This window comes from Tenrec ecaudatus, chromosome 1, assembly GCF_050624435.1.
Source record: "Tenrec ecaudatus isolate mTenEca1 chromosome 1, mTenEca1.hap1, whole genome shotgun sequence".
NCBI classification, from domain to species: Eukaryota; Metazoa; Chordata; class Mammalia; order Afrosoricida; family Tenrecidae; genus Tenrec; species Tenrec ecaudatus.
In genome coordinates, this window is record NC_134530.1 from 189,763,055 (window position 1) to 189,789,274 (window position 26,220).

At 45.0% G+C, this 26,220-nt stretch overlaps 1 protein-coding gene across 1 annotated transcript in view; it reads left to right on the plus strand.

The window, feature by feature from the left end:
* The window catches only part of PAPPA2 (pappalysin 2), a 359,519-nt gene that overhangs the window by 260,332 nt on the left and 72,967 nt on the right, over positions 1-26,220 (plus strand). Inside the window, exons 15-16 of the mRNA XM_075540487.1 lie at positions 3,133-3,310; positions 4,673-4,886. Of these exons, the coding sequence (XP_075396602.1) occupies positions 3,133-3,310; positions 4,673-4,886 (392 nt within the window). The remainder of the gene's footprint in view (positions 1-3,132; positions 3,311-4,672; positions 4,887-26,220) is intronic.

Below are 26,220 nucleotides of genomic sequence, written 5' to 3' on the forward strand. Positions count from 1 at the left end.
AATTATTAACTCTTTATAGCATTAGAAAGCTTTGTCCTGCTCCTGAGTGGATGGCCGCTGGTTTCAAACTACTGACCTAGAGGTTAGCAGTCCAACTGAAAACCATTACACCAGCAGGGCTCATCAGTCCAATGACGTTCAGAAAGAAGAGAGGTAGGGACTGAATCCACAGATCGGACAGAGGTAGGAATTGAAGTAACAGAAAGAGTTAAAAATGGGGAGCGAAGGAAAGATACCATTCGCAAGGCATTTGCATTCGGAGCAAACTCTCTCGACAACACGCTCCATACTTAACGAAGCAAGGCAACAATCCAGTCATTTACGCTTAGTCTGAGAGGCATTCTCTCAATGCTCAGAGGGTCCTTGGGGTATGAGCTGGGCGCCCAGGCTGTGAAGGGTACATGAGGGGTGGCACCTGGATTGTGAGGAGGCCCTCTCTTTGCCAGCCGTCTGGTGGGATCAGCTGACTGCCCCTGCCTGTCACCTGTGACGGGCACCACTGAGGAAATTATACAATCCTGACTCGTGATCACAAGACAGTGGGGATAATTGCATTGTGTTGACACAAGAACCGAAGCTAAACAGAAAAATGTGTCTGGCTGCAGTTGGGTCCCTCTGGCAGGCAGCAGGGAAACAGTGGGAAGCCGGGAGAGGCTGCTAGCCAAGAGTTGGTGTCAGGGGGTGACAGGTGTTTCCACCAGCCCCTTTCACCTTTAGCTTTGGAGTCACTGTGCTCTCCTGGCGGGAAGGCTGGTTCGGCCGCAGCATCTCCCTTCTTGATCTTTAGCCTTTGAGAACCCGGTGGCAGGGCTTTCTCTCAAACAGGCTTACTGGTTAAGTCCCGCTCATTCTCCTTTCTCTTGACCCCCAGCGTTTCCTCCTCGCTCCCTCTGGCTGCTGGGAAGGTCCGGTCATCACTCCAAGGGTCTTTGTGGTGCCACCTAACCAGTAAAGCTTGCTGCACAGGGATGGGTAGCACCTTTGCCAATCCCCACGGGTGCACTGCTGCTTCACCCCGGCAGTAAATAGGATAGTAGAGGGCTTGCATTTACTTTCTTTCTTCTCCTCAGTTTTCTCCTTCTTTGATTTTATTGTTTGTGTTCTTGTTACTGTATGCACTCAAATCGGGGTGGCGTGAGATAGGATATGACTAATACCAGCCTCTCGCTTGCCTTACCTCCTTTCCTGCCACCCGCTGCTGGGCATCAGTTAGTCAGTCTGCCTTCAGACTGTTCCTGAGCCCTGGTCTCAGCATGCGTGTGGTAACTCTGATGGGGTCTCGGTTTCTTCCAGGCACCTGATCTTATCCACATCTAGTACAGGATCTGGCCCTTCATAAATATTTATTGGATCAATGGTTATGTACTCTAGAGCTAAGAGGCCTGGTACCACAAGAGTTAAGCACTCAGCTGCTTGCTCAAACGTCTGTGGTTCAAACACACCCAGGGGCTCTGAGGGAGAAAGGCAGGGTGGTCTGCTCCCATAAAGACTGTAGCTTCGAAAGCCATCTAGGACCATGGTGCTATGTCTCCCAGGTCACTGTGAATCAGCATCTACCTACCAATTACAACAGCAGCAGCTCCAGGGCCACCTGTATGGGAAGGACAGGCTCAGGGGAATGGTGGGAATCAAGTCCCTCCAAGGCCTGGGAAGGCCCATGCTTGCTTTAGCTCCCAGCAGTTCTTAGACACTGCTCATCATTCTCAGTGGGAGTTTATTCAATTTTTTCCGTAGCATCAGCACGGGCTTAGCAGAAATTAGAGGGCATGCTCAAAAGGGACGGATTTGAGGAGAACGTAATAAAGGGGCTATTTACAGAGGGATAAGTTGGGGCCTGGAGAGATCACAGAGAAAGGGTGTACTTTCCTGGGCAACAAGGTGGGCTGGGTACGCACTTCTAGCCCTGACAGGAGGAGTGTGCGGAGCAGTGAGAGCAAGCGCTGCAGAGAAGACTGTCCAACGATGTGGCCAATCTGCAGCCCCCGAGCATCCGACCTCTCTTTACTCCACCGTCACCAGTCTCCGGCTGGTGTGTCCCGAGGCCTGAACCCAAGAACAGACAACAGTGTGACATTCCCACAGGCCAGCATTCCATGGCCCAGAACAGGATGGGAGAAGGTAGACAGCAGATCTAGAGGACCAGATGGTGGCTTTCCAACCAGGAGGCGTCAAGAAGTGTCTCCATTAGTGACTTTCTCACATTCCATCAGTGATAGACCTCAGTCTTGTTAGGCTGTGGGGTCTGTAGGTGGTGAAAATGGTTAATGTGCTTGATTGCCAACCAAAAAATTGAAGGCTTGAGTTTATACAGAGGCATGTCTGAAGAAAATCTGGAAAACCAACCACTGAAGGTCACACGGGGTATGATGCTACACACACATGGTACATCATAATTCACAATGGATCTAAAGGCCAATAGCTATTGGGAGACTATGAAAAAAATGATGTATTCATCTGGGTAGACTAGAGAAACAAATCCAAAGAAACCCTATGTGTGTAAGAGAGATTTTTATTTAAAGGGTAAGTGTACATTAAGAAACATTCCAACCCAGTCTAGTCAAAACCCGTAAGTCTAATATTAGCCCATATGTCCAATGCCAGTCTATAAAGTCCTCTTCAGCCTCACAGAACACATGCAATGATGCCGAATGCAGGACGATCACAGACCAGTGGATACAAAGTCTTTGGGTCCAGTGGCATTGTAAGCATCTCAGTGCTGGCAGGGGTCTCCAGGTGGCTTCTTCAGCACCCAGGGCTACATCAGGATAGGTCCATGTGGCTTCTCCTCAGGGATGTCTTGCAGGAAGTGAGCAGAGAGAGAAGTGACTCCCGCCTCCAAGGAGGAAATTCAGGATGTCCCAAAATTCTCAGGAGAAGGCCACGCCCACACAGAGGCCCCATTGGCTGTGATCTGATTGATAGGCTAGACTCTACTCCTTCACTTGTATCCTCTCAAATTGACACTAGATAATGTAACGAGCACAAAAGAGATGCAAGGAGAGAGAATGAGGACATCATTTTACTTGATTGAAATATTTAGATAGATAATCTCAGGAATTCTGGTGAAGCCTATAAATGATCCAGATAGATCTTTCTATGTGACCCTGACATAGGAACCATCTCTGTTTCTAGAAGGAAATTCTGCTGACGTGTTCCTCTGGGCGCTGGGACTGGGCGGTGAGCTGTGAGCCCCTTGACTGCGGCATTCCAGACCAGTCTTTGGTGAACTACGCATCCTTCTCCTGCTCAGAGGGAACGGGCTTTCTCAAGCGCTGCTCCATTGCCTGTGTCCCACCAGCCAAGCTCCAAGGTATTGTCTGGGCAACAGGAACTCTATGCAATAGCTTTGAATTCCTTCCCGCTTTGGGTGCACTGATTGCTAATATGATCAGGACAGCTGTGTGAGCTAGCTGGACTCCAAGGTGCACAGGATCAATGAAAACACAGAAAGAAAGTCAATGCTGTTTTCATTGATAAGGTCCTTCCAAGTGCTATTTGGCATGCAGTTTTTCAAACTTAATATGCCTGAGATTTCTGAGTTAAGTATTGTTCTTTCTATTTGGTAAAGGAGGAAATGGTTATGTAAGTTTTCCCTCATTGTAGTTAGCGAAGAGAGGACCACAGGGTGTCCTCTGCTCTTCAGGACCCCACCACCTTGCTTTTTGTCTTACTCCCCAAAAGATCTCAGACTTCCGTGTGTCTGCCAGTTACCCAGGAGACTTGTCACAGAGGCAAATTCCTCATCCTTCACTCAAAGGGATGCTGAGGTAGCAAGTCCGCAGCTATGGGTAGACCCCAGGTGGCTCTTTGAGGAACCTTGCATTACACTTCACACTGAGGCATATTGTCTGATGGTGCAGCACAGAACATTGGATCTGCATTTCCTTGGTTTAAACCTGACTCTGCTCATTCCCAGCCTGGGCAAGTTACTTAACCACAATTTCCTCATCTGAAAAATGGAGAACAATAACATTTTCTATTCCAGAAGATTGTTTGAGGTTTGAAGTTTACAAAGTTTAAAACATGTAAAATGTTTTCAGCCGGTGCCTAGATATATAATAAACACTGTAATTGGGCCATCTGCCATTTAGATTGTTTTCCATGATAATATCATTTCTACATTTTTAGTGCTGTGGGTAGAAAGGTAAGTAATGACTTGATTGGTAGCCCTTCTCTCAAAAATCAAGTCAAGAAATATTTACTCAACCTCCAATGGGATTGGAGCCCTTGGGTAGTGCAAACAATTAAGTGCTTGATCAGGACTAACCAAAGTATTGATTGTTTGAACTTCACATACAAGTGCCTCAAAAGAAAGTGTCGTAGCTATCTGCTTTCTAAAGGCCACAGCCATGTACACCCAATGTGCCCAGTTGTATTTTGCACACCGGGCCTTCATGAGTCTGAATTCACTTGATGACGGCTGGTATGATTTGTAGGTTTGTGCTGCCTATGAGACCATGTCAGATGTGGCCTAGGTGAAAAGGTATTGTAGGATAAACATTTGACCGGAGATTTTAGATAAGTAGTCGAATAAAGAATAATGTGGCTTTCTGAGCATGCCAGCGTATTGGGCCGGTTTCCATTTTCCCCCTTCTCTTATTGTTGTGTTTTTGTACAAATATTTCTGACCTCTCTGTTCTGACCAGTTTGTGCCCCTCTCTCCTGGAGTCAGGATTGAGCCCTTGGCTGACCTGTCTGGAAGATGGGCTCTGGTCCCTCCCGGAAGCCTACTGCAAGTTGGAGTGTGATGTGCCTCCTGTTATGCCCAATGCCAACTTGCTCCTGCCTCACTGTCTCCAGGGCAACCATGATGTGGGCTCTGTCTGCAGCTATGAATGCAAGCCAGGCTACTATGTAGCACAAAGTGCGGGGAGTAAATTAAAAAAGTAAGTCAAATGGTTTCTTGTACTCCTATCTACCCTCACACCTTTCCCTTGAACTCTCCTTGGCAGATCCCAAGGTCAGCGTTATAGAAATAATGTGAAGACCTTGCTGGGTCATCAGTTGCTCGTCATGCTGGTTTTTCTGTATGACCGCTCTTCGTCTGTAAAGGTATCTTCTCCAATCATAACTAACAGGACAACTTTCCTTTCTGGAAAGATTGTCTCTCAACACAGGAGATTCCTCAGTTTCCCTTGGATACTTTGAAATCCAACACTTTCCTGCTGGTGCTTTTCCTGGAAAGTAAGATGTTTGAAGCTTCCCAAATCATGCGTTGTCTAAAGCCACGTCAGCACTGGCACATCCTCATCCATACACGCCTCCAGCCCTAGGATGAACGGAAAGGTGTCGCCCTTAGTTCAGGCCCTTCTCATCTGTGTAATGTTGAGAAAGCTTCTTCCTCTGCCTCAGGTTTCTCATCTGGAAGATGGACGTCACAATAGTATCTACCGCAGAGGGCTAGCCTAGGGATTGGATGAATTATTATGTATTGAATATATTCTCAGTGTAAGTGAATTTCAGCCAGTCGCTTCTTCCTTTGTGAACTTGGCTTCTAACAAGGATGATGGGTATAGGCTCCTCCGCCCAGAGCCAGAGTGCTTTCCTTGGAAAGACCTGAGAGATTCAGAAACCACACAAGCCTTTCAGGATCATCTCAAGAAAGGACTCCAATGAGATGCATCCCACCTCCACCCCTGTCTTACAGTTATACGAGTCTACCAATTGATAATAATACATCCATGTCAGCGCATTGATTTAAGACTCAGGGAGGTAATGCATGTCAATCCCAGTGCAATACATGTGTCAACTGGGAGCTTTAAGCAAAAGAAGATGCTCACATTTAGTAAACAGCAGCTCTTAATCCTCTACTATAAACTAGGTAGAGAGAAAAAATGTGACATTCTCCTCCCACAAAGAATTACACTCACAGAAACCCGCGGGGAGGTTCTGCTCTGTCCTGTAGAGTCAGCATCGACTCAATGCCAGTGAGTTTTGAATGTGGGAAATTATGTAAGGACAGGAGAAAAGAAGAAATGTGGCCACAACGTATATCTCAACTCACAGGGATCCTTTAGGCTAGAGCAGAACTCCTCCCCGTGGTGTTTCTAAGGCCGCCATCATCTTTATGGGCGTGGGAGTTAACTCACTGCACAGCCAGGGCCCTTAGAACAGAAGTAAAGCAAATTCAGTTCTTATCCTAGGCGTGTTTCAGACCCCGACTACAGCGCTGTTGTTGGTAGGTGCGGCCACATCACTTACAGCTCGTAGAAAGCCGAAGGACAACAGAACAAAACACTGTCCTGCGGTGGCCGCCCTTACAATCCTTGGTCTGTTTGAGCCCATGATTGCAGCCACTGGGTCAACAAATCTCATTTAGTCTTCCTCTGTTTCCACTGGCCCTCTGCTGTACCAGCATGATGTCCTGGTGCAGACACTGGTCTTCCCTGAAACATGGCCAAGTAAACAGTTTCCCCATCTTTGCTGCTAAGGAACCTTCTGGCTATATTTTCTACAGGACAGAGTTATGTGTTGCTCTGATAGCCCATGGTACCGTCAGTACCAGCCCTGTAGTTCAAAGGCGTCCATTTTCCTCTGCTCTTCCTGATACATTGTCCAGCTTTCACGTGCATATGTGATTGTTGACATTTTTTTAAAGATTTTTTTTTAACAAACAAAATCCTAGTCCTGGTATTTCTAAGGATGCCAAGGGATACAAACTTTGCTTGTACCCAGAATTCTCTAAGGAGACAGACTATCAGGAAACTCTGGCTCCAACTTCCCCCTCTGCTAGTTGATGTCAAGACATCTTAGTAGGAGGCTAACAGAGTTCGAGTTTCCTTCATCCCGTCTTTCCCCTGCAGAGAAAACCGGGGCTCACGGTGGTTAGGGAAGGGCAAGCTTCTTTCGCTAAGCCCCAGGCAAGGGCCAGGCTGATCAGAGCATGAACAATTTGCTGATGAGAAATTCATCGGAGTCAGCATCGTCTTGTTCTATGGACTCTACCAGGTGCAGTAAACAGCTTCTGACCACGGAGAACACCTTTGCCTGTGGTTTTCATATGATTTAGGAGCAATTGGAGGTGAGGCAAATTACTCAGCTGCTCGGGTCACCTCCAAAGGTGCGTGTTATTATTACAGCAGCCGGAAAGCGGTTCTTTCCTTGCTTTCCTTGTCTTGTCTTCGTGCCTGCCTGGTCACTCACCTGCAGGCCCTCAGAGGCTGCAGAACATGGTCCTGAAGGATAATTGACAAGCGGAGAAAAGCTGCAGGGCCAAAAGGTATGGGCGGGCAGTGGCCAGCTCCCCGAGTTCACCCCTGAGTATTTCAGAGGCAACAGTGAAGCTTCCACCCTGAACTCAAGGTTTCTGCCTTCCCCTGCCTCTTGGAACTGGGATCCCCAGCCCCTGGCAGGGGCCCCCTTTGTCCACAGACCCCGTTTTCCTGACTGAGAAACTGGATGCTTGCATCTCCAAGTCAGCATCAGCTTGAACTTAAACATGTCCATCTACAAGCACCAGGCTGAAGAGAGATTCTTTACTGCACTGTGCAAACTGATTAAATCATAGTTGCCACCTGTTTACATAGCAGACTGGGGACTAGGACTGAGAAGTTTGCACATGGGGCGCTCATCACTGTCACTTCACACTCGTGTTTACCTGAGAAACGATGTCGGCCTCACTATTCTTAGGGGAGAGGGAATTCAGGGCCACTCATAGGGTCCTAAGAGGGCACGCAGACCCAGAGGACAAGGGACTGAGGAAAGGGGGCAGGACAGTGTCCAGTGTAGTGGGAGACGGAGAACAAAACCCCTCACAGCTACATTCATGATTCGCTTGCGTGACTCTCGTCAGCAGACTCAATACTGACATGCTATAATGTGGAGGTGATAATAATTCCTATCTGGGGGGGAGGGGCTGAAATCAGAGCATCCACTCAACATATTTGATAACCTGAAGGTCAATGCACACTGTGAGATAGCAGAAAAACAAACCACACCCAGTCTGTGGTAAATACATCTATCGGTAACCAAGCATGCGGCCATCCATCCTTCTTCACATGTCCATTCCGGGGCATTAGGAGGTTGCAGCGATGAAGCTTTCTGCTGCTGACCCAGAAGCTGATGACGGGCACTCACTCGATGGCTCCAGGAGACAAGGGACCTGGGGATTAGCTTCTGTCACCACTGTGGTGGTGGTCACCTGCTGCCCAGGCAGCTCCGACTCCGTGATTGTAGGTAGCCAGGCAGAGCTCACACCCTCGAAATCCCGCTGGACTAGTTGAGCACATTCGTGAGTCATAATCAGCTCCGCAGCACCGAACACCACCAACATGTTCATCATATTGTTCAGCTATCATCTAGTTCCCGGTGTCCCCATCAGTGATAACAGAAGATCGGTGTCTCCTAGACATAGAGTACTCCTCTTGCCCTCCTTCCCCGTCACCTGTGATAAACTCGGTATGATGCATGCTACCATGTGGATGAACCTTGAAAACGTTGTGCCGAGTACAATAATTCAGCCACAAAGGGACATGTATTATATAATCTCACTTGTACAAAATATCTAGAATGGATAAATGCATCAATATCTTCCATGTGTACGTATCCTAGGAGTTCATTTATCACATAAGAGCTAAACATTTCTCAATTTGTTGCTAAACATGTTCTATCTGCATAACACAATGAAATTAGGCTGGACCTGCATAATTGTTCTTCTTGAGTCTATTGTACAAACCAAAACTCATTCCCTTAGAGGCGATTCTGACTCACAGAGCAGAGTAGAAGGGCCTCTGTGGGTCTCCAAGGCCGCGAATCTTTGCAGGATGAGAAAGCTTCGTCTTTCTCTCATGAACCAACTGGTGGGTTTTAACCACAGACCTTACCTCCGACCGTTTCTTTGCTTCTTTCCCACATCTATGACTTCTTTCTTCCTCTCACCTGGCTGCTTCCCTGTCTCAGATCACAAATCCAACAGGCAGAAACTTTTCTTGACCCCATGTTTCTCTACAATGACTACTCTATCTTTCTCCTGCTCTTTCATGGGACACCTAACTGAAGAGCTGTCTGCGCTCACTGTCTCCACTGCACCATCTCCTCTCTCCTTTCTCCTCTGGTACTCAGGGGTTTACTCCACGGTTCCTCTGAAACGATCCCTCCTCACTAGTAAATGCTGGTAAACTCTTAGGCCTTGCCTTATTTGAGAATATTGCTTTATATTTTAGTGTCCCAACAAGCCTACCCCAATTTTGGGTTTGGAGGTTAAAACTTACACACCAACAGAGTATGAACATATTTATTCTTCACAGCACAAGGCTTTCTGGAGAAAGCCAGGGAGACTTCCAAGCTAGTCTGAAAATGGCTCGAGAGATCAGGGAAAGGGGACTCGTTTAGAATCCTATGGTGGTCAGGCGGTGGGGCTGGGGTGAGCTTTATAACATGTGAACTGTGGCTGGCCCAGTTAGAGTTTCCGGCACCAAAAAGGGGAGCATGAAAGACTTCTCAGATGTGGGACAGAGGTGAAAGTTGTCTGGCAGCAGTCAAACATTAAAAATTGTGTCCAGCTCTTAATTCCGCCGTAATTGGCCACACCGTCATTCTTGATACTCTTTCCCCTTGATTCTGTGACATCTCACTCTATTTTCCTCCTCCATCTCAGAATCTTTCATAACCCTCTTGAGCCTTTGGCCTTTACCCACTTTCTTCATAATTATTGTTTCTCTAGTCTCTGTTCTCTCTGTCAAAACGTGTATTAAAAATGAAGTTCATTTGTCCATAGTCTCAATGACCGTCCATATGCTAATGCTTCCTAAGTCCATGCTTGTCACTCTAGTGTGTTCCTGAACCTCAGTCCAGGTATGATTTAGAAATCATCAGCAAGTGAATGGTAATTGGATAGAGGCACTTGGATTTTCCATTGAACTATACAAACCAGCCCTTTATAATCCCTTTCAATGCAGCACGTCCTCCTCTAGTCCACGTGGCTGCTTGAGCTAAATGGGGCCCTAATGTGCTTCACCCGCAATGCAAACATCAGCTCCCAGTACCCCCAGCATCTTCTCTCCACATCACTGCTACAGCATTCCTACAGTAGACCACTACCATCTTTCACTCCTGAGGTGACCATTCTGACTCATCTGTCCTTCCCTCATCGGTACATTCACCATTTTGAAGCAAAGTGGTCTGCAAAAATGCCAACTCTAATTATAGCAAAAACAAAAACAAAACACCAAATGCCCGACTTTTCAGCTACTTCATAACAGGACTCTTACACTAGCTCTCAGAGACTCTCCTTCTCTGGCTTGGTCTTGCTTCCCTCCCAGCCCCATCTCTCACCATCTTCTTTGGGCCACTCCTCTTGTACAACTCTAAAACTATTTAACTTCTTTTACTCCTTCAGATAGGAATGGGTAGCCTGTCTTGGGGCCTTCACATATGCTGTCCCTTCTCCCCAGAACTCTCCTCTGTATTTTGCTTGACTAACTCCAACATTCTTATTTTTAGCATCGGATAGGTGTGATGTCATCTAGGGAATTCAGATCTCCCCACACGGAATGCAGTGCTTCTCCCATGCACTCCCATTGCACACAGAATTAACCTGATGGAGTGAATTATCCTGTGAGATGGGAATGGCTTCTCTGTACCATGAGCCCTTTGTGTAGCATGTTGTCTCCAATATATATTAATAAGATATAATAATAATAATAAAGCAGAATCAGAAGAAAAAAATTTACCATATGACTTTGGTGGTAAAATAGACACTAGAATATGAGATCATGGCAATCCCTATTTGCACTTCTGTTAGAGGGGCTGAAAAATTAAAAAAGTGCATGTGAGTGTGTGTCCTACTGACACAAAAGGGCTGATCAGTGTTCCAGGCCTACTTTCATTCGCTTTATTTACGTCTGGTTCCCACACGCTGTGCTGGTTATTGGAGTGCCTGGGTACTGCTCATGGCTCAGACCTCAGCTCCTAACGGAAAGGCTGGAGGTTGGAGCACACGCAGAGATAGCACTGAAGAAATGGCTTACCATCTACTTGTAAAACCCTTCCACTGAATACTCTGTGGAGCACAGTTTTATTCTGTGGACACACACGGGGTGTCTCTGGGAGTCCAAGTTGACTCCGCAGCCACCAGAACCAGTTATTACTAAGCATGATTTCAACAAACTCCTCCAAGCAAAGGTTCTCACCCTTGACTGCACATGAAAGTCACCTGGGGTGATTTGTAAGCTCAATGTCCAGGTTATACCCGGAACCAATTACTCCAGAAGTCTTTGGGGTTGGGGTCCAGGCATCCAGATGTCTTAAAATGCCCCAGTCACTACGGTATACAGTAAAGGTCAAGCATGAATGGTCTTGTGGAAGCTTTGTTCCTGTTAGAATAATATTCATCATGTAATTCAGAATCTTCAAACCTATCAAGAAGGAGGCGTGGCAGTGCAATGGTTACACGTGTGGTTGCTAACCAAATATTTGGCAGATGGGCTGCTTCTAGAAAAATTCTGGCCTCGGAAGCCCTGTAGGACAGCTCTACTCTGCCACACAAAATCACTGAATTGGAATCCACTTGACGACTGAGCACAAGCCCAACAAGAAAGAATGCTGAGGGAACCTGTCTCTTTTCCATGGCTGTAGCAGCACTCTTGCATGCTCAACTTTTGCACGTGTCTTTGAGGCTAATTTTTAAGATAATACAGACAGTAGAAATAGAACCGTGAAGTTTATGTTGCGCCAGGAGGTTTTTTTTTTTCATTTTCTGCTCACCTTTTATAATGCACATGCATTCTCCATCATGTCCTCTCCTTTATTCCCATCAGCAACCTCTTTCCACCCACACACTGCTATGAATCACTGTCTGTGGATTCAGGACTCTGAATGCCTAGTCCGGCTAAAATAAATGTATTTGATGTACATTTTGTCAAAAAAGACAATATTATATTCTCTCTTATCGTTCACTTTCATGGTTATCTTTTTCTCATTAAGTGCTACCTTTCTGTGTGGAGGTTAGGTTAAGCTTATTAGGGCCCATAATTAATTTAGCTTCTATGTGATCACCACCTGCTAACTTCGCTTAGACAATCTCCCTTCTTGTAAGCCTTTCGTGGCTGTCTGAATGGTGGTGTGGGAGTCAGACCTTCACGAGAGGAATTGTAGAGTTTGCTTTGCCATAGAACATACACCTATTTATGTAAACATAAGGTTGGATCATGACAGCTATAAATAGGTCTCAATTTGTGACTAATCTGCTGCACAAATGGCTGATTGGTGAACCCTGTGATTAGGGGAGGGTTGGGGAAGGAAATCGCTACAAAGAGGCTGGGCCAGGTGACATGTAGGAGGCCCATTTCTATACACACAGAAAGATTATGTCCTACGACAGAGTTACAAGGCACACGGCTTGAGCCCTGTTCTTTTGGGTTGATGCTGGTGATGATGCTGACAGTGCCAAGGACTTGCAATTACACACTAAGTGACTAAGCACATCACCTTCATTTCTCATGACAAGAATGCATTTTATTATGTAATATGTATGCTCTTGTTCTTAAACTTGCTAAGGCTGATTTTCAACTCATGGCAATGCCATGTGATAAAGCACAGCTGTCCCAATGTGCTTTCTGGGCTGTCATATTTACACGAGCAGATTGCCAGTCTTCTGTCCCATGGCATGGTGGGCTGGGTGGAACCCATTTGATTTCGGTTAGCAGCCAAGGATATAACAATTGTGTCAGTGTGACTCTTTATAATATATATATATAATAGTTTAATATAATATGAAAGTATGTATTAGATCATAACTGTGTTATAATATAATCATATAACAAGTATCTGATAATAAAGTTTAGTATAGTATTTTCCTCTAATTCAGATGTGGAATAGCGGCTTTCCCATGACCACTCAGCCACTGAGTTATAAAATTAGGGTTAAACCATATGATTTCAAAGCCTCCATTTTTGACTAACCATATTTATGATCTTAAGGAAATTGCTTCATGTGCTTGGGCTTCTTTATCCACTTCTCTAAAGAAGGGACAGTCTTGAAGGGCTTCAAATTCTCAATCTATAATGTATTTTTTACCTCCGTAGAATCAATGAGAATAGCCAATGCCTTGGTATAATACCAATGATAAAATCAATGCATAACTTTTTTTACCACGAGGACAAACGTGGGGCAGGGGAGCTGGCATGATTAGTTTATGAATTTGGCTGCTAACTGCAATGTCGAGAGTTCAAAACCACCAACCACTCTACAGGAGAAAGATGAGACTTTCTACCTCCGTAAGGACTTACAGTCTCAGAAACCCAGAGCCAATTCTACCTTGTCTTATCGGGTTGCTATGAGATGGAATCGATGTGTTGGTGGTAAGTAAGGTGGGTACAATAGCGATTTATTAGAAATCAAAAAGCTACTAAGATTTTATTTTCTTGGGTTGTGTTTAGAGTAATCTTAGGAATAATCCTTGGAAAATGTCTGCTGTGGTTGGAGAGCTGAAATCTTATTGTTTTCCTCTCTGTGGATTTTGACCAGAAGCTGTCCATTTGCACAGGAGGACTGGATAGAGAGGACTCTCTTCATGACAGACTATTGTAAGACTTGCTAAAGATCTGAGTATAAAGATTAGCACTTCCCTAAAACTTTTTAAAGAAAAGAAATTCAGCCAAATTGCTGGGAAGTGTTTCCTTATTCAGAGTTTTATCTTTTAGCTTAAAATCAAGACAGACCCCATAGCTGAGGAATGGATACTGACCCTAGGACAGAGTCGAGCTTAGGGTTTCCAAGGCTGTAATCGTTGGGGAAGCAGCTTGCCATATCTTTCTTCCAAGGAGCAGCAGCTGGGTTTGAACCACCTGCCTTTCTATCAGTCAGAACCTTAGTCCCTGCACCACGAGGGCTCCTCATCTTTTCACCTAGTCGTGACTAACACAGGTTTGGTTGTTAAAGAGGTCTGAATTTGATTCCCAACGCTGATAGTTATTAGTTGTTATGGGGTTGTTCTGAGTATCATGAACACATGTTACATAGAGTGTGTGTGTGTGTGTGTGTGTGTGTGTATACATTAAAAGACCTGAGCACAGTTCTTTGTCATGTTCAACTTAAAGTCAACTAAGGGGTTAGTGTTTACTATTAATCACCAACATCATTATTTCCAACATATGAATAATGCCCCTATAAAAACACTGCTGTTGCCTGGAGTACTCCTCCCCTGTCCTCCTGCCCTTCCCCGCCCGACTGTATTTAACAGGAAACCTTCTTGTAACAAGGAATACACTCAGCTATGTTCTCATGAATGAGCACTGGCTCCCATCGGTGCGTGGTCCCCATGCTACAGAAAAACACCAAGACCAGAGCGACTTCAAGGTTGGAGGTATAGGCCTTCCCGGGGAGCAAAGAGAAGTGCAGTTCGCCACAGGTCAGCACATTCACTACAGGAAACTGCGCTTCCTCTCCCTCCCTCAATCAAAGCTCCCTCTGCATGCTTCATCTCCCCCACCGTCCACTCAGGGAGTCAGCCAAGTACTGTAGCGGCGGTGTCAAGTAGACCATGAATGGGGGGGGGGGGGGAAGGGACTGTGAGAAAAAGAAATGGTCAGCAAGCGGGAGCTGGAAAGACTTCAGAAATGCAGGGGGCAAATACGGACAGGCTGGTCCGGAGGGGAAGTGGAGGGCAGGACCTGAGGGCAGTGGCTGGATGCTGTAGGCCCTTGATCTTGTTAAGCCATGGCTGGAACCTCTGAGGTCCCATGAAAGTGCTGAGCAGCTCTGGAAAGAAAGACTAGGGAACGAAATGGAAAGGGGCCGATTACGTAGGTGCTAAGGATGCCTTGGGTTTTATCCTGGGTTTGTAGGTTAAAAAAAAATTAGACAAAATAGGCCACATGATTTTTAAGCTTTGGGCCATTCAGTGTGTAGATGTATCCAAGAATAGCTCATTCACACTCAGGTGCGATCTATGACTGACTGATTACAGGACGGCCAGCGATCTGTGGACACGCAGGCATCTGTGAGAAATCGAATTTTGGGTTTTTTCCATTGAGACCGTGCCTGGCTTTGTAATTAGTGTTTATAGTAAATGCGTTCAAAGTTTACCCTTGGAGTCCTCAATTCTCTTGCCATTGCAGGATAATGTTAGCTTTAGGCTAATTTATTGCAGCCTGTTTTGGAGTCAGCATTGCAGACCTTCAGCTCCAAGCCTTGGCCACAAGATGATGCACCCGGGGCGGCCAGCTCGCCGCTGCAGGCTCGCTCACCGAGCTCTGATTGTTGGCCTTCGGGCCTTCTCTTCAAGCACGGCGCTGGTTGACCGAGTCCATTTTCCATTGCCTTCAAACCTAGGAGTATCGTACTGTAAAACTGTCCTTCTCTCTTCACTTTCATACAGACGGTTGATTCCTCTATAAATCCAGAGGAATACATTTTAAGTAAGAGTGTGATTATTATCTATGAGCCAGTAGGAATTTCTTCCCCCTGTGCCTTTTCTTCTTTCTGTGTTTCGCACTCTACCCTTGGTCTCAGACTCACACTACCCCTGTCAACCTTGCAAGGGAACGTGTCGGTCGGTGATGTCTTGGTGTCAAGTCAGGCCAAACTGATCCATCAACTGTCTTTTGGGGGATGCAGGGTGGAACAGAATTCTGAAAAACCAAATCGGGTGAGGAAACCTGCACTGTCTATTAACATCCCGGCCTCTGTGTGTGTCCGTGTGTTTGTACGTGACAAGGGAGCAAGGGACAAGAAAGTGAAAAAGCATCAAGGCTAAATATTTCTGCTTATTCTGTATTTACAGTGAGCCATCCACTCTTCTACATGTGTTACACACTCTAGCTCATCTATTCTTCTCATGACCTGTTGTTGGCCAAGTATTCTGATCCCTATTTTTCACATATAAAAACTGAGTAGCAGGGAGGTTAAGTAAGTCTTTCAGAGCCATGGATGTATGAAGGGCTGTGGCTGGAGTTGGAATGCTAGACTCCTGAGACCAAAGCACTGGCTTAGAACCGCGCTACCACACCGTCTTCCTTATGGGAATCAGCCGGTGCCGCCACTACAGGCCACCTGAAGGCCTCTGAGCCTTGTGATTTTTCCTACTCAGGGAAAGTTCACCAGGAGGCTGCGAATTTCCTTTTGATTCTAGCCCACATGTGAGGGATGTGTCTCTCAGGAGGTCTGCGAAGTCAGGATGCACCTGTGCACATTTCAGAGTCCCTAGGAGTGCCACTGCTCCCGGGCTCTGACAGCTCGCTGGTGGCTCAGGTGCATCATTGCTGCAGCTGCTGGATGAGAAGCCACAGGAAGAGCTGTGCTCTTTGGCAGAACACCAGTGACACGCAGTGGCTGATTAGATGAATTTCCAGGTGAGGGAGTGGTGCATCTACCACTGAGAACTTTCTACCTGTCTATGACTTGGATGGACCAAGAGCAGGGAGGTAACAGCACATGAAAAAATTCTTAAAGTGGAGACTTTGGAGAGGTGACCAAAGGATTTCTTACAAATGATAGAGCTAACCCTCTGAAATCCAACTCATGGTGTGTGGCCCTTTTCTGCCAGAATTGTATCCCAGTTGACACCCCGAGGCTTGCCTCCGGTCCCAACATTTCCCCATCACATACGTGAGTACTACATTTCTCCACTTCTATTCTTGGTCAAGGCTTCTAACACACTTTGTCCGTGACACTCTACGTTCTTGCAAGCATTGCTCTTTCTGCCTCTATCTTCCTTCGTTATCTAATGAACCTGTTTGAAAAGGTTTCTTCCTGATGTCTTTCATGTCTCCAGAGAGGGCTGCGTTCTCCCATAGGTCAGTATTCAGGTCCTCTTATAGCATTAATGTGTTCCTACAACTGTAAGGTGTACTAGAGTGTCCGGTGCTCAGTTTGTATCATTGAATAAGGGTACAAATAACTAATGGTGAAGGATGGGGGTGGCAAGGGGTTTCTATTTAATGTGTCCATGTTTGGGGCTCAGGTTATCCCTGGATGAATCATAAAGATCAGTTGTTCAAATACTCATAAGCGGAGACGTATTAGAATTCCAAGGAATAGCCATTGTATTATTTGGGTTTAAAAAATGCTTGTATTAGAGAAACCTCAGAATATTTTTAGATCTGCTAGGAACTGGGATGGAATTGCTTCACTGGAAGATGGCCCTGTGGTCTGTGTGAAGAAAGGAGTAGCGGGATCAAGAAGGACATGGAAGAGAGGTGTGGGACCTGTTAAACAGTAGTGAAGACGCTAGGCGGTTGGACGGTTCCGGCAGTGCCAATGAATGATGATGGAGAAGGCAGCCTAGGTTGGAGTTTAGGAGTTGAGTCTCATGGAGGCAAACCATGTTTGTGCCTACCCCTCGGGAGACCTAAAGGTTCATAGCAAAAAAGTCCAAAGATAGAAACGACAGAGGAGAAGCACAAAAATACAAGTGTTCAAACACTCCTAAGAAGTAGTCGATTGATCATGCATGGGAGAAGAGTTTTGTAAGGGAAGAATGGAAGGCCATAGTCAAATTGCCTGGTAGGATGGTCTGAGTGGTATTATTGCACATCTGCTAGCAAGGGCTGAGGTGGGAGCTGGAGAATGTTGAATGGCAATGTTCAGTTAGGGATTCGCTATGCCTGACAGCAGCCTGCTCTTCCTTTAGGAAACTGACTTTAGGAACCAAGTTTGTAATTTTTAAAGGGGAAAATTGGCACAGAGTTTGGAAGTGCTGATGGTTCTGTTAGAGATGAGGTAGAGGATTATGTCTTTTTTTAAAAATTAGTCGAAACCAGTGCTTCTCAAAACTTACCATGCAAAAGGCTCTTGTGAAAATGTAGGTTCTGATTGATTTAATTGGGTGGGGCCTGAGAGCTTACATTTCTTACAAGGCCCCAGTGATTCTGCAGCAGCTGTGAGTAGTAAGGGCCTAGACTTCCCTCAGAGAAAGAGACTTTTTCTACTTTCTGTTATAAAGCTGGCTGTGTATCAGACAAGACCCCTCACCAATTTATACCTCTGCTACTAATCTGTACCATGGAAATGGTGCCATTGTCTCTGTCCTTCACATTTCAGTTTTAGGAATCTCCTAGGTATGCCTTTGAAATACTTAAAACAAATGCACAATGGAAAGGGATATAACTTATCTGTAGCTCCGCTTCTAAGAATATGAATGTTTCCGATTATGACAGATCCTGATACAAGTCTCTGTTCTGCCATTAGCCACCTAGATAATCTAAATCAAGTTAATATTGTCAGCCATACTTCCAGGTCTAAAATAAACATGCGTATGCTCATTACAAGAGGGTGATGGATTACACATTGAACTGCTAACATAAGACAAATGGCTTGAACCGACCAGCAACTATCCAGGAGAAAGACACAGCTGTTTGTGCCTGATTTTAAGTCTCAGAAACCCTAAGGGGAAATTCAGTCCTCCCCTGTCTCCTAGAATCACTCTGAGTTAGAATTGACTCAATGGCAGTGAGTTTGAATTTGGGCATTTGGTGAACCGATATTTTTTGGCATATGTTATGGGTCAGGCATTATACTGGACATGTGAAATACAAGAATATATGGGAATGGGTCTTCATTATTAGGCTTGCAATCCAGTCAAGCGGAGAACAAATAATAATAACACCAATTACATTTTTGTGAAAGCAGTCAAAAAATTTAATCTAAAAACAAAGTTTTAGAGGAGTAAAATAAAGATGCTTTCAGGTCCTAAAAATTATTCCTACATATAAAGAAAGAAATGAAGTCAGTCAGGAAATGAGCAAGAAGTCTTTCCTATAAGAAATTCTAGTGAGTCAAAAGAGCAACACCCCAGTCTTGGAGGTGAGAAAGCGCCGGGGTTTTGCATGGGGCTCTCAGAAGCCCATGTGCATGTGGTGCAGTGAAGCCGGCAACTGTGGCATTGAAGGAGTTCCCAGAAAGTGGACCCCAAGAAAGATCATGCAGGACCTTGTACGCTGAAGTCTGGATTTTATTTTTATTGCCTCCACCGCAGTCAAATCACTTCCAACTCATGACCGCCTGTAAGACAGGGTAGAACTGTCCCCATAGGGTTTTCGAGGCTGTGAATCTTTCCACAAGCCAACCGCCACAGCTTTCTCCCACAGAGCAGTTGGTGCGCTTGAACTGCCAACCTTTCAATTTAACAGGGTTCCTAATTCTTAGTGCAACTGGAAACAGTTGGAAGGTTCTAAGTAGAGATAAAACAGTGTCTAATTTATTTCACTTTACAAGCATTGCCTCTGACTGGTGCTCGCTGCCTGGGCTGGAAGGGATCCCAAGTAGGAGGGAATGTCCGGTCGTCCGCAGGTACAAATGGCAGCCCGGGAGGAGATCTGCAAGGACACAGGGACAAATTTGAGAGATATTTGGGAGGCAGACTGGCAGGACTTATTGATGGATTGAATGAATGTATTAGCACAGGATTGGGTTTTGAGAAGGAGTCATATTGAAAAAATAATGGAATTGTGATGTGTCCATGTCAGCAATGAGGTAGAAACCAGGATTATTGAGGAAGAGCATGTGTAGAAATCCGAGGACCATGAACTCAAAAACATAATAGTTCCTACCATGCAGTGTTGGTTTAAGGATTAAATGATACAAATACATCCATTCTACTATGCAGTGTCTAGCAATTAAATGTTCATTGTTTAATAGTTTCCCCTTTTTGTTATTATTAACAAGGGACTACCCATTGGCAACACCAGACGCCCTCGATCTGGAAGATATGGCGATTCTCTAAGATTTAATAAATCATCCTTTTACTTTCTCCCATGGAAAATAATTGTGACTTTTGAAAACCCTGCAGGGATGAGAGAAGTGGGGTAGATGCCTGTGCGCTTCAAGTAGCACCAATCAAACTTGCAACCAAGTCTTGATTACAAGACCTTTCTTTCTGGCCAGGATGTAAAACACACAGAGGACAGCTGAATGCTCAGCCTTCGGTGGAGACCACGGGGTCTGGCAATTGGAAGGAGAAGAACCAGCACCTTTTGCTTTAAGAGCTGGGGATGTGTCTGGAGAAGGTGGTGTTGCGGTTGGGGGCCCTGGTGTTGGGGACAGCTCACAGTAATCACGTATGCAATAGAATAACACTCTTCCCAGTCCTATGCCACCCCCACAACCACTGTTATGACAGCACCATCATCACTCCCACTGTGCCAATCTCTCTGAGGGTCTCCTTCAATGACCCTCTGCTTTACCACGCATGGCATCCTGCTCCAGGAGCGGGTCCCTCCTGACAGCGCGTGCCAAATATGAGAGGCAAAGTCTGGCCATCCTCACTTCTAAGGAGCATTCTGCTTGTTCTTATTCAAACCCAGATGTGTGTGTTCTTCTGGCAGTCCATGGTATATTTAATAGTCTTTGTCAACACCATCATCCAAAAATATCAGTTCTTCCCCCACCATCCTTCTTTATCATCCAGGTTTGGTGTACTTGTGAAGCAATTAAAAATTCCATGACCAGGGCCCTTTGGCTTCAACATAGTATCTTTGTGTTTTAACGCTTTAAAGAGGTCTCTTGCAGCACATTTTCCCAGGGAAATGTGTCATTTGATTTATTGACTGCTGGGTGATGATTGTGGACAAGTAGAGGAAACATAAACAAGTATGTTTTTTTTCTGCCCCAACCCTTCATGACACTATCTACAAGGTGAATTATCTGACAGAGGCTATCCTGCTTGGTCTTTGCTAAGATCTTTCGATGAGTGTTGATAGGTGTGTTATCTTTTCTCAGATTTCTACGTCTATGGTGGGAAGGTAGCAAAGATTTTAGTAGTTCACCAACCCAGCCACACATAAAAAATGACTGAGAAGTTTAAGAACTGAAATTTCTAGGTCACATTCCCGGGAGATTTGACTCCGTTGATGTGGCAATCTAGAGCTACAATCTAGGCTTCCAGCAGCTCCTTTATGATTATGATGGGGCTGGTCTTCCGTTGTCACTTGGAAACCATGGGTTTAATGTTTAAGACGTTATTATATGACTTGCAGACTTTGAATTCTATTCTTGACTTTATAAGATGCTTCCTTGTTGTGTAGCACCAGGAAAAGTCATCTCACGGTGACTAATGTGAAGTTTCCTGCCTGTAAAATGAGGTAATTCCACCTCCTTTTCCTCACTGAGATGAAGAAAACATAGGGAACTGAGGAAAGTAGAAAGAGCCTTTCCAGTAAAGGGCATTTGGAATGGCGAGGAATCTGCCAGCCTCTGGTCAGGATCTCTCTGTTTTGGTACACAAGCCAATGCCACTTTTCTGTGGAGTGCAAATCTATTGACGTCGTAACTTCAGGACCCTTGATTTATATGGTTTATCCAAAGGAATTGGACTATTGCGAATAAACTAATTTTATTATTAGTGATCGGAAGGTTGGGACTTCCATCAGCAAACAGGAAGAAATGTGAAGGCAATGTCACATCACTGGGGGGGGGAGGGTGTCAGAAACCTGCTAAATAGCTGCAACTTGAGCCAGCTGGGTGGTAAGACTTGAGCTTTGATCTTCTCAGGGGCCCTGCATGGAAAACAAGTTTCCTGGAGCTAGGAGGAATCCAGAATACCGTGCATTCCTGCCAAACTCACAATCCCTTTTGGAATGAAATGGCCAGAACCAGCCCACACCATCCAAGTACCAAACTCAAAGCTCAGCCCCCTGCGCAGTCATCAGTAGACATCTATACTGTGCCCAAGGGCAGTGGTGGCTCAGTGGTGAATTCTCTGCCATGCAGGAGGCCTGGGTTTGAGTCCCAGCCAATGCACCTCAAGTCAATCAGCACCCACTCATCAGTGGAGGCTTGCTTGCTGCTGTGGTGTTGACCAAGTTTACTACCATGAATCTGGAGGGACCCAAGAGCAAGGAGTTTGATTGGGGTTTCCCACCCTAAGCTCATGGTAGCAACAAACATCTGTACCAAACGAAGCAGCCCTCTCAGTGGAAGAGGAAGGAACTGAGGTAGGAGCCAGTGAAATGTTTTGCAGGAAATCTGAGAGTAGGATTTAGAGAGCACCATCAGATCTAGTGAGATACAGAACTTGTGAGGGGCATAGGAGGGAGCAGAAACTGTGAAGAAGGAGAATCCATTGGTCACAGAGATCCTTTCAAAAGGGACTCAGATCGAGAGACAGAGGAGTCTCTTCCAATCTCTCCTCTTACCTTCTGTTGGGCCTTTCGGGGTCCCAGCAGGACCAGTGCTGTTCTCTTGCTCACCTTGCAGCCTCTGCCTCCCACCTTACTGGTGGCTCACAGCACAGGGCCTGCCAGGTTAGCTGAGTACCACGCGAAATACCCAGGCGGACTCTTCCGCATTCGAGTTTGACTTGTCTGCCCTCACCCCTGAGGTTAGAAAACTGGCAGAGAAAGATATGAAATCTGCATTCTTGAGTGCTGCTTCACTCTGGGCAAGGAAAGGGAGGGCTATTTCCATGGTTGAAGTGTTTCAACAATTCAGAGAAAAATACCGCATGAAGTCAAAATAGTATCCTTCTAAGCCAAGCAAGGGTTTTCCTTTATTACCATGCTGACATGCAAGGTTTTTTACAGCCTTCTGCCCTGGTGTCAGTGGGATTCCTGCACTCTCCAGCGGGGGCCAATGGGGGGGGGGGTGGCAGTGGAGCAGAGAGAGGGGATGGATTTCATCTGGAGGAGGCGGTAGAAAGAAGCGAGGCCCTGGGAGGCATAGGTGCTACAGTGTGAAGGAAGAGCAAACTGTCCAGCGTAGGAGAAAGACAAAGAGCAGCCTGGTTCCAGTAAAAACAAACGGCAAATGCTTGTGGAAAATAGGTCTGCAAAGTCATTTTTAAAGGCAACTTCCTTTAGGGAAAGAAGCCATCTTCTACAGTGTGTGATTTCATTTTCGTGAAATTCAAAGGCATCCAAGGAGGAAGGTGGGAAGAGTGCTGGGGCAAGAAGGGTTGCGGGCAGTGGATGTTCACATTAAGGCCGGCGGAGGACACCTGTCTGCTCTCGTGGAGGCATACTGAAAATACCATGGACGGCGTCTTTCCCCACCCTCACTTCACAAGGCTAGAAGTCCGCACTCAGAGCACGTGTTCTGGGGCAACCTTCCTCCATGGGCACTTCTAGCCTGGCCTAGCAGGGGACTCTGAGGCAGGATCCACTTGATGGAAGCAAATTCAGTTCATTTATTTTTTTAAGTCTTGATTTTACCCCACATAATGCCTTCTGGCAGAAGTGGCGTTTTCCTTTCCGTTCTTTGGCTCTTGGTGATCTTCATGGGATGTGGCTTCAGTCTTCCTCCCTCGGTGTGTGCCATCTAGGCTTTTGATATGGCTAAAAGTGATTGGTTCAGACACACCCTTCATTAGCATGACCCAATTTGCATAACAAAGAACACAGAATCCCACGTGGCATGGCAGCTCCAAGTTTAACAGAGAGGATGTACAACCCATGGTTTGGGGGGACGCAATTCAACCTGTAACCAAAAAGATCTGGTGGCCAGGAAGAGAACTGTTCTGTGTCTTGATCAGTCATGGCTACACAGGTGCATTCACAGGTAAGATTTCCTTGAGTTTTATACCTTTGCATTCTTTTCTACAGATAATATGTTGTTGTTCTTGGGCACTTTGAAATGGATTCCAACGTCATCAGACCATATGTTCCCAGTCCTTCCCCCTCCTCAGAATTTTTGTGACATTTGAACCTCACTGGAGTCCGCTGGATCAATTCCTCTCATTGACAATTGTTTTTTGTTTTTAACTGATCCCCTACTTGAGGAGCCTGGGTGCTCTTATGGGTTCTGCACTGAACTGCTAATGGAAAGATCAGCAGTTCAAAACCACCAGTTACTCTAAAGGAGCTAGATGAGGTTGTCTGCTCCCATATGGATTTACCGTCTCAGAAACCCAAGGGTCCAGTTCTGCTCTGTCCTATTTGGTGACTATGAGTCAGAATAACTTGATGGACAACCAGTTAGGTTAGGTTTGTTTGTTTGTTTTAAGCCTTTACCATACATGATGTCCTTCTTTAGGGACTGGTCCCTCCTGCTCACATGTCTAAAGTTGGTGCAATGAAATCTAACCATCCTTCCTTCTCAGGAGAATTATGACTGTATCTCTTCTTTCACTAAGATGTTTCTTTTGTTTGTTTGTTTCTGTGTAGTCCACGATATGTTCAGTGTCCTTCTTCAACACCACAATTTAAATGACTCCTTTCTTGTTTGGTTGTCCTTATCAATCTTTTGAATGTGTCTGATGCAATTGAAAAGACCATGACTTAGGTCAGGTATCCCTTAATCTACCACATGACATCTTTATAACACTAGAAAAACATCTTTGACAGCAGATTGCTGAATGCAATGTATTGTTTGACTTCCCTACTGCTGATTCCATTGATTGTGGATATAAGTAAAATTATATAAGAGTATTGACAACCTCAATATTTTCTCTATCATGATGTTGTTTATTAGCTTAATTGTGAGGATTTTTGTTTTCATTACACAGAGGTGTAATCCATATTGAAGGTGATTATATTTGAGCTTCATCAGTAAGAATTTTAAGTCCTCTTCACTTTCAGTAAGCAAGGTGTGTCATCTGTGTATCTCAGACTATTAATGACAGTCTTCTTCTAATGCTCTGCTTAATTCTTCATTTAGTCCAGGTTCTCTGATTATTTGCTCAGCAAACAGATTGAATTCATATGGTGAAAAGGTACAACCCTGATTCGCATTAAGATCCCCCTTGCTCTATTTAAGCAACTACTTCTTGGCCTGTTCCACATGAGCACAATTAAGTGTTCTGGAATTCCATAGTTTGCTATGATCCACACCATTGAAAGCCTTTGCATCGTCAATAATACACAGGTAAACATCTTTCTGCTATTCTCTGTTTTCTGCAATTTCTTAAAAAGGAAAACACATGGAGTTGAAAGTGCTGTGGTATTTTAAATGGGATAGAGAACAGTGTCTTTTAAAATAGATTAGAGCAATGTTTCTTACCTTAATGTGCACAAGAACCCCTTAGGAGAGCTTATTAAATACTGACTTACTCCTCAATATAAAACAAATTATTTATTCCCCACGCTCATGAGTAAAGCAGCAGGTAAATAAAGGGCAAGTAGGACGTTTAGTTGGTTGGAGATGCTATTATTCATCAGAGGGAACTGTAAAGCAGCAAACAAGCAGTTGCAGCCTGATTCGATGGGGCGGCGTGTGTGGTAGGCAGAGATGTTTCCAGTAGCAGATCTATGTTCAAGTCCAACTTGACTGTTTTACTGTGGTTAAACTTTGGGAGTCTCTTCAGCTTCCTCCTGTCTGAACTTGGATGAATTATATTTACCTGTATATGTGCTGTAGTCTGTTCAATGAAATAATACATGTTGATAGCACGTGAAACATGAAACACAGCCTAAAGTGGTATTTTTTATTAACAGGAGGTAAATGTTTACATCGATCATGATGCTAATGGGATTCAGTCAGAAAAATCAGTTGAACATCCTAAAACGTTCTTGGATAAATAGGTGTGCTAAGTGGTACAGTGGTTAAGCCTTGGTGGTACAGTGGTTAGGTGCTGGGCTGCTAACCGTGAGTCACCAGTTTGAAGCCATCAGCAACTCCACAGAAGAAAGATGGAGCTTGCCAGCCCTGTAAAGAGTTATAGTCTTGGAAACTCATAGGACAGTTCTACCCTGTCTCACAGGAGGATTAGGAGCAGACTCAACTCAATAGCAGTGATTTTTTTTTCATTTTTAAGTGGATATTATTACAATACCAGGGGGTATCACCCATAAATGGAATTATTTTCCAAAGCTGTAAATTTAATTTTTTTAATAAAACAACCTTATAACCTTCAAAGTACTCTCCATTACACCTAATGCATTTGTCAAATCAGAGATTCCATGTTTGGAAGCATTTTTCAAATTCAACTGTTTGGATGGCTGACATCACCTCCCTCATTTTTTTCTTCCTCCCTTTTACATCTTCAAATCGCTGTCCTTTCTTGTCCCTCTTCATTCATGGAAACAAAAAGAAGTGAGGTCAGGTGAATGGGGCAAGATAGGCACGCTGATTTTGCAAACAACTGGCACCTGAGATGGCTGCATGAACAACTGCATTGTCGTGGCAAAACCAGTCTGCCACAAATCAGGCCTTTTTTGTCATACCCAGTTACCTAGTCTTTTCAGAACCTCTAAATCAAAAGCTTGATTAACAGTCTGACTTTGTGAATGGAACTCCAAATACACTCAAATCAACATTTTCATCTGTTCAGGACGTTGAAGGACGTCCAGAATGAGGTTTGTCATCAACTGACATTTTACCTTTTTTGAAATGAAAAAAAAAACCAAAAAC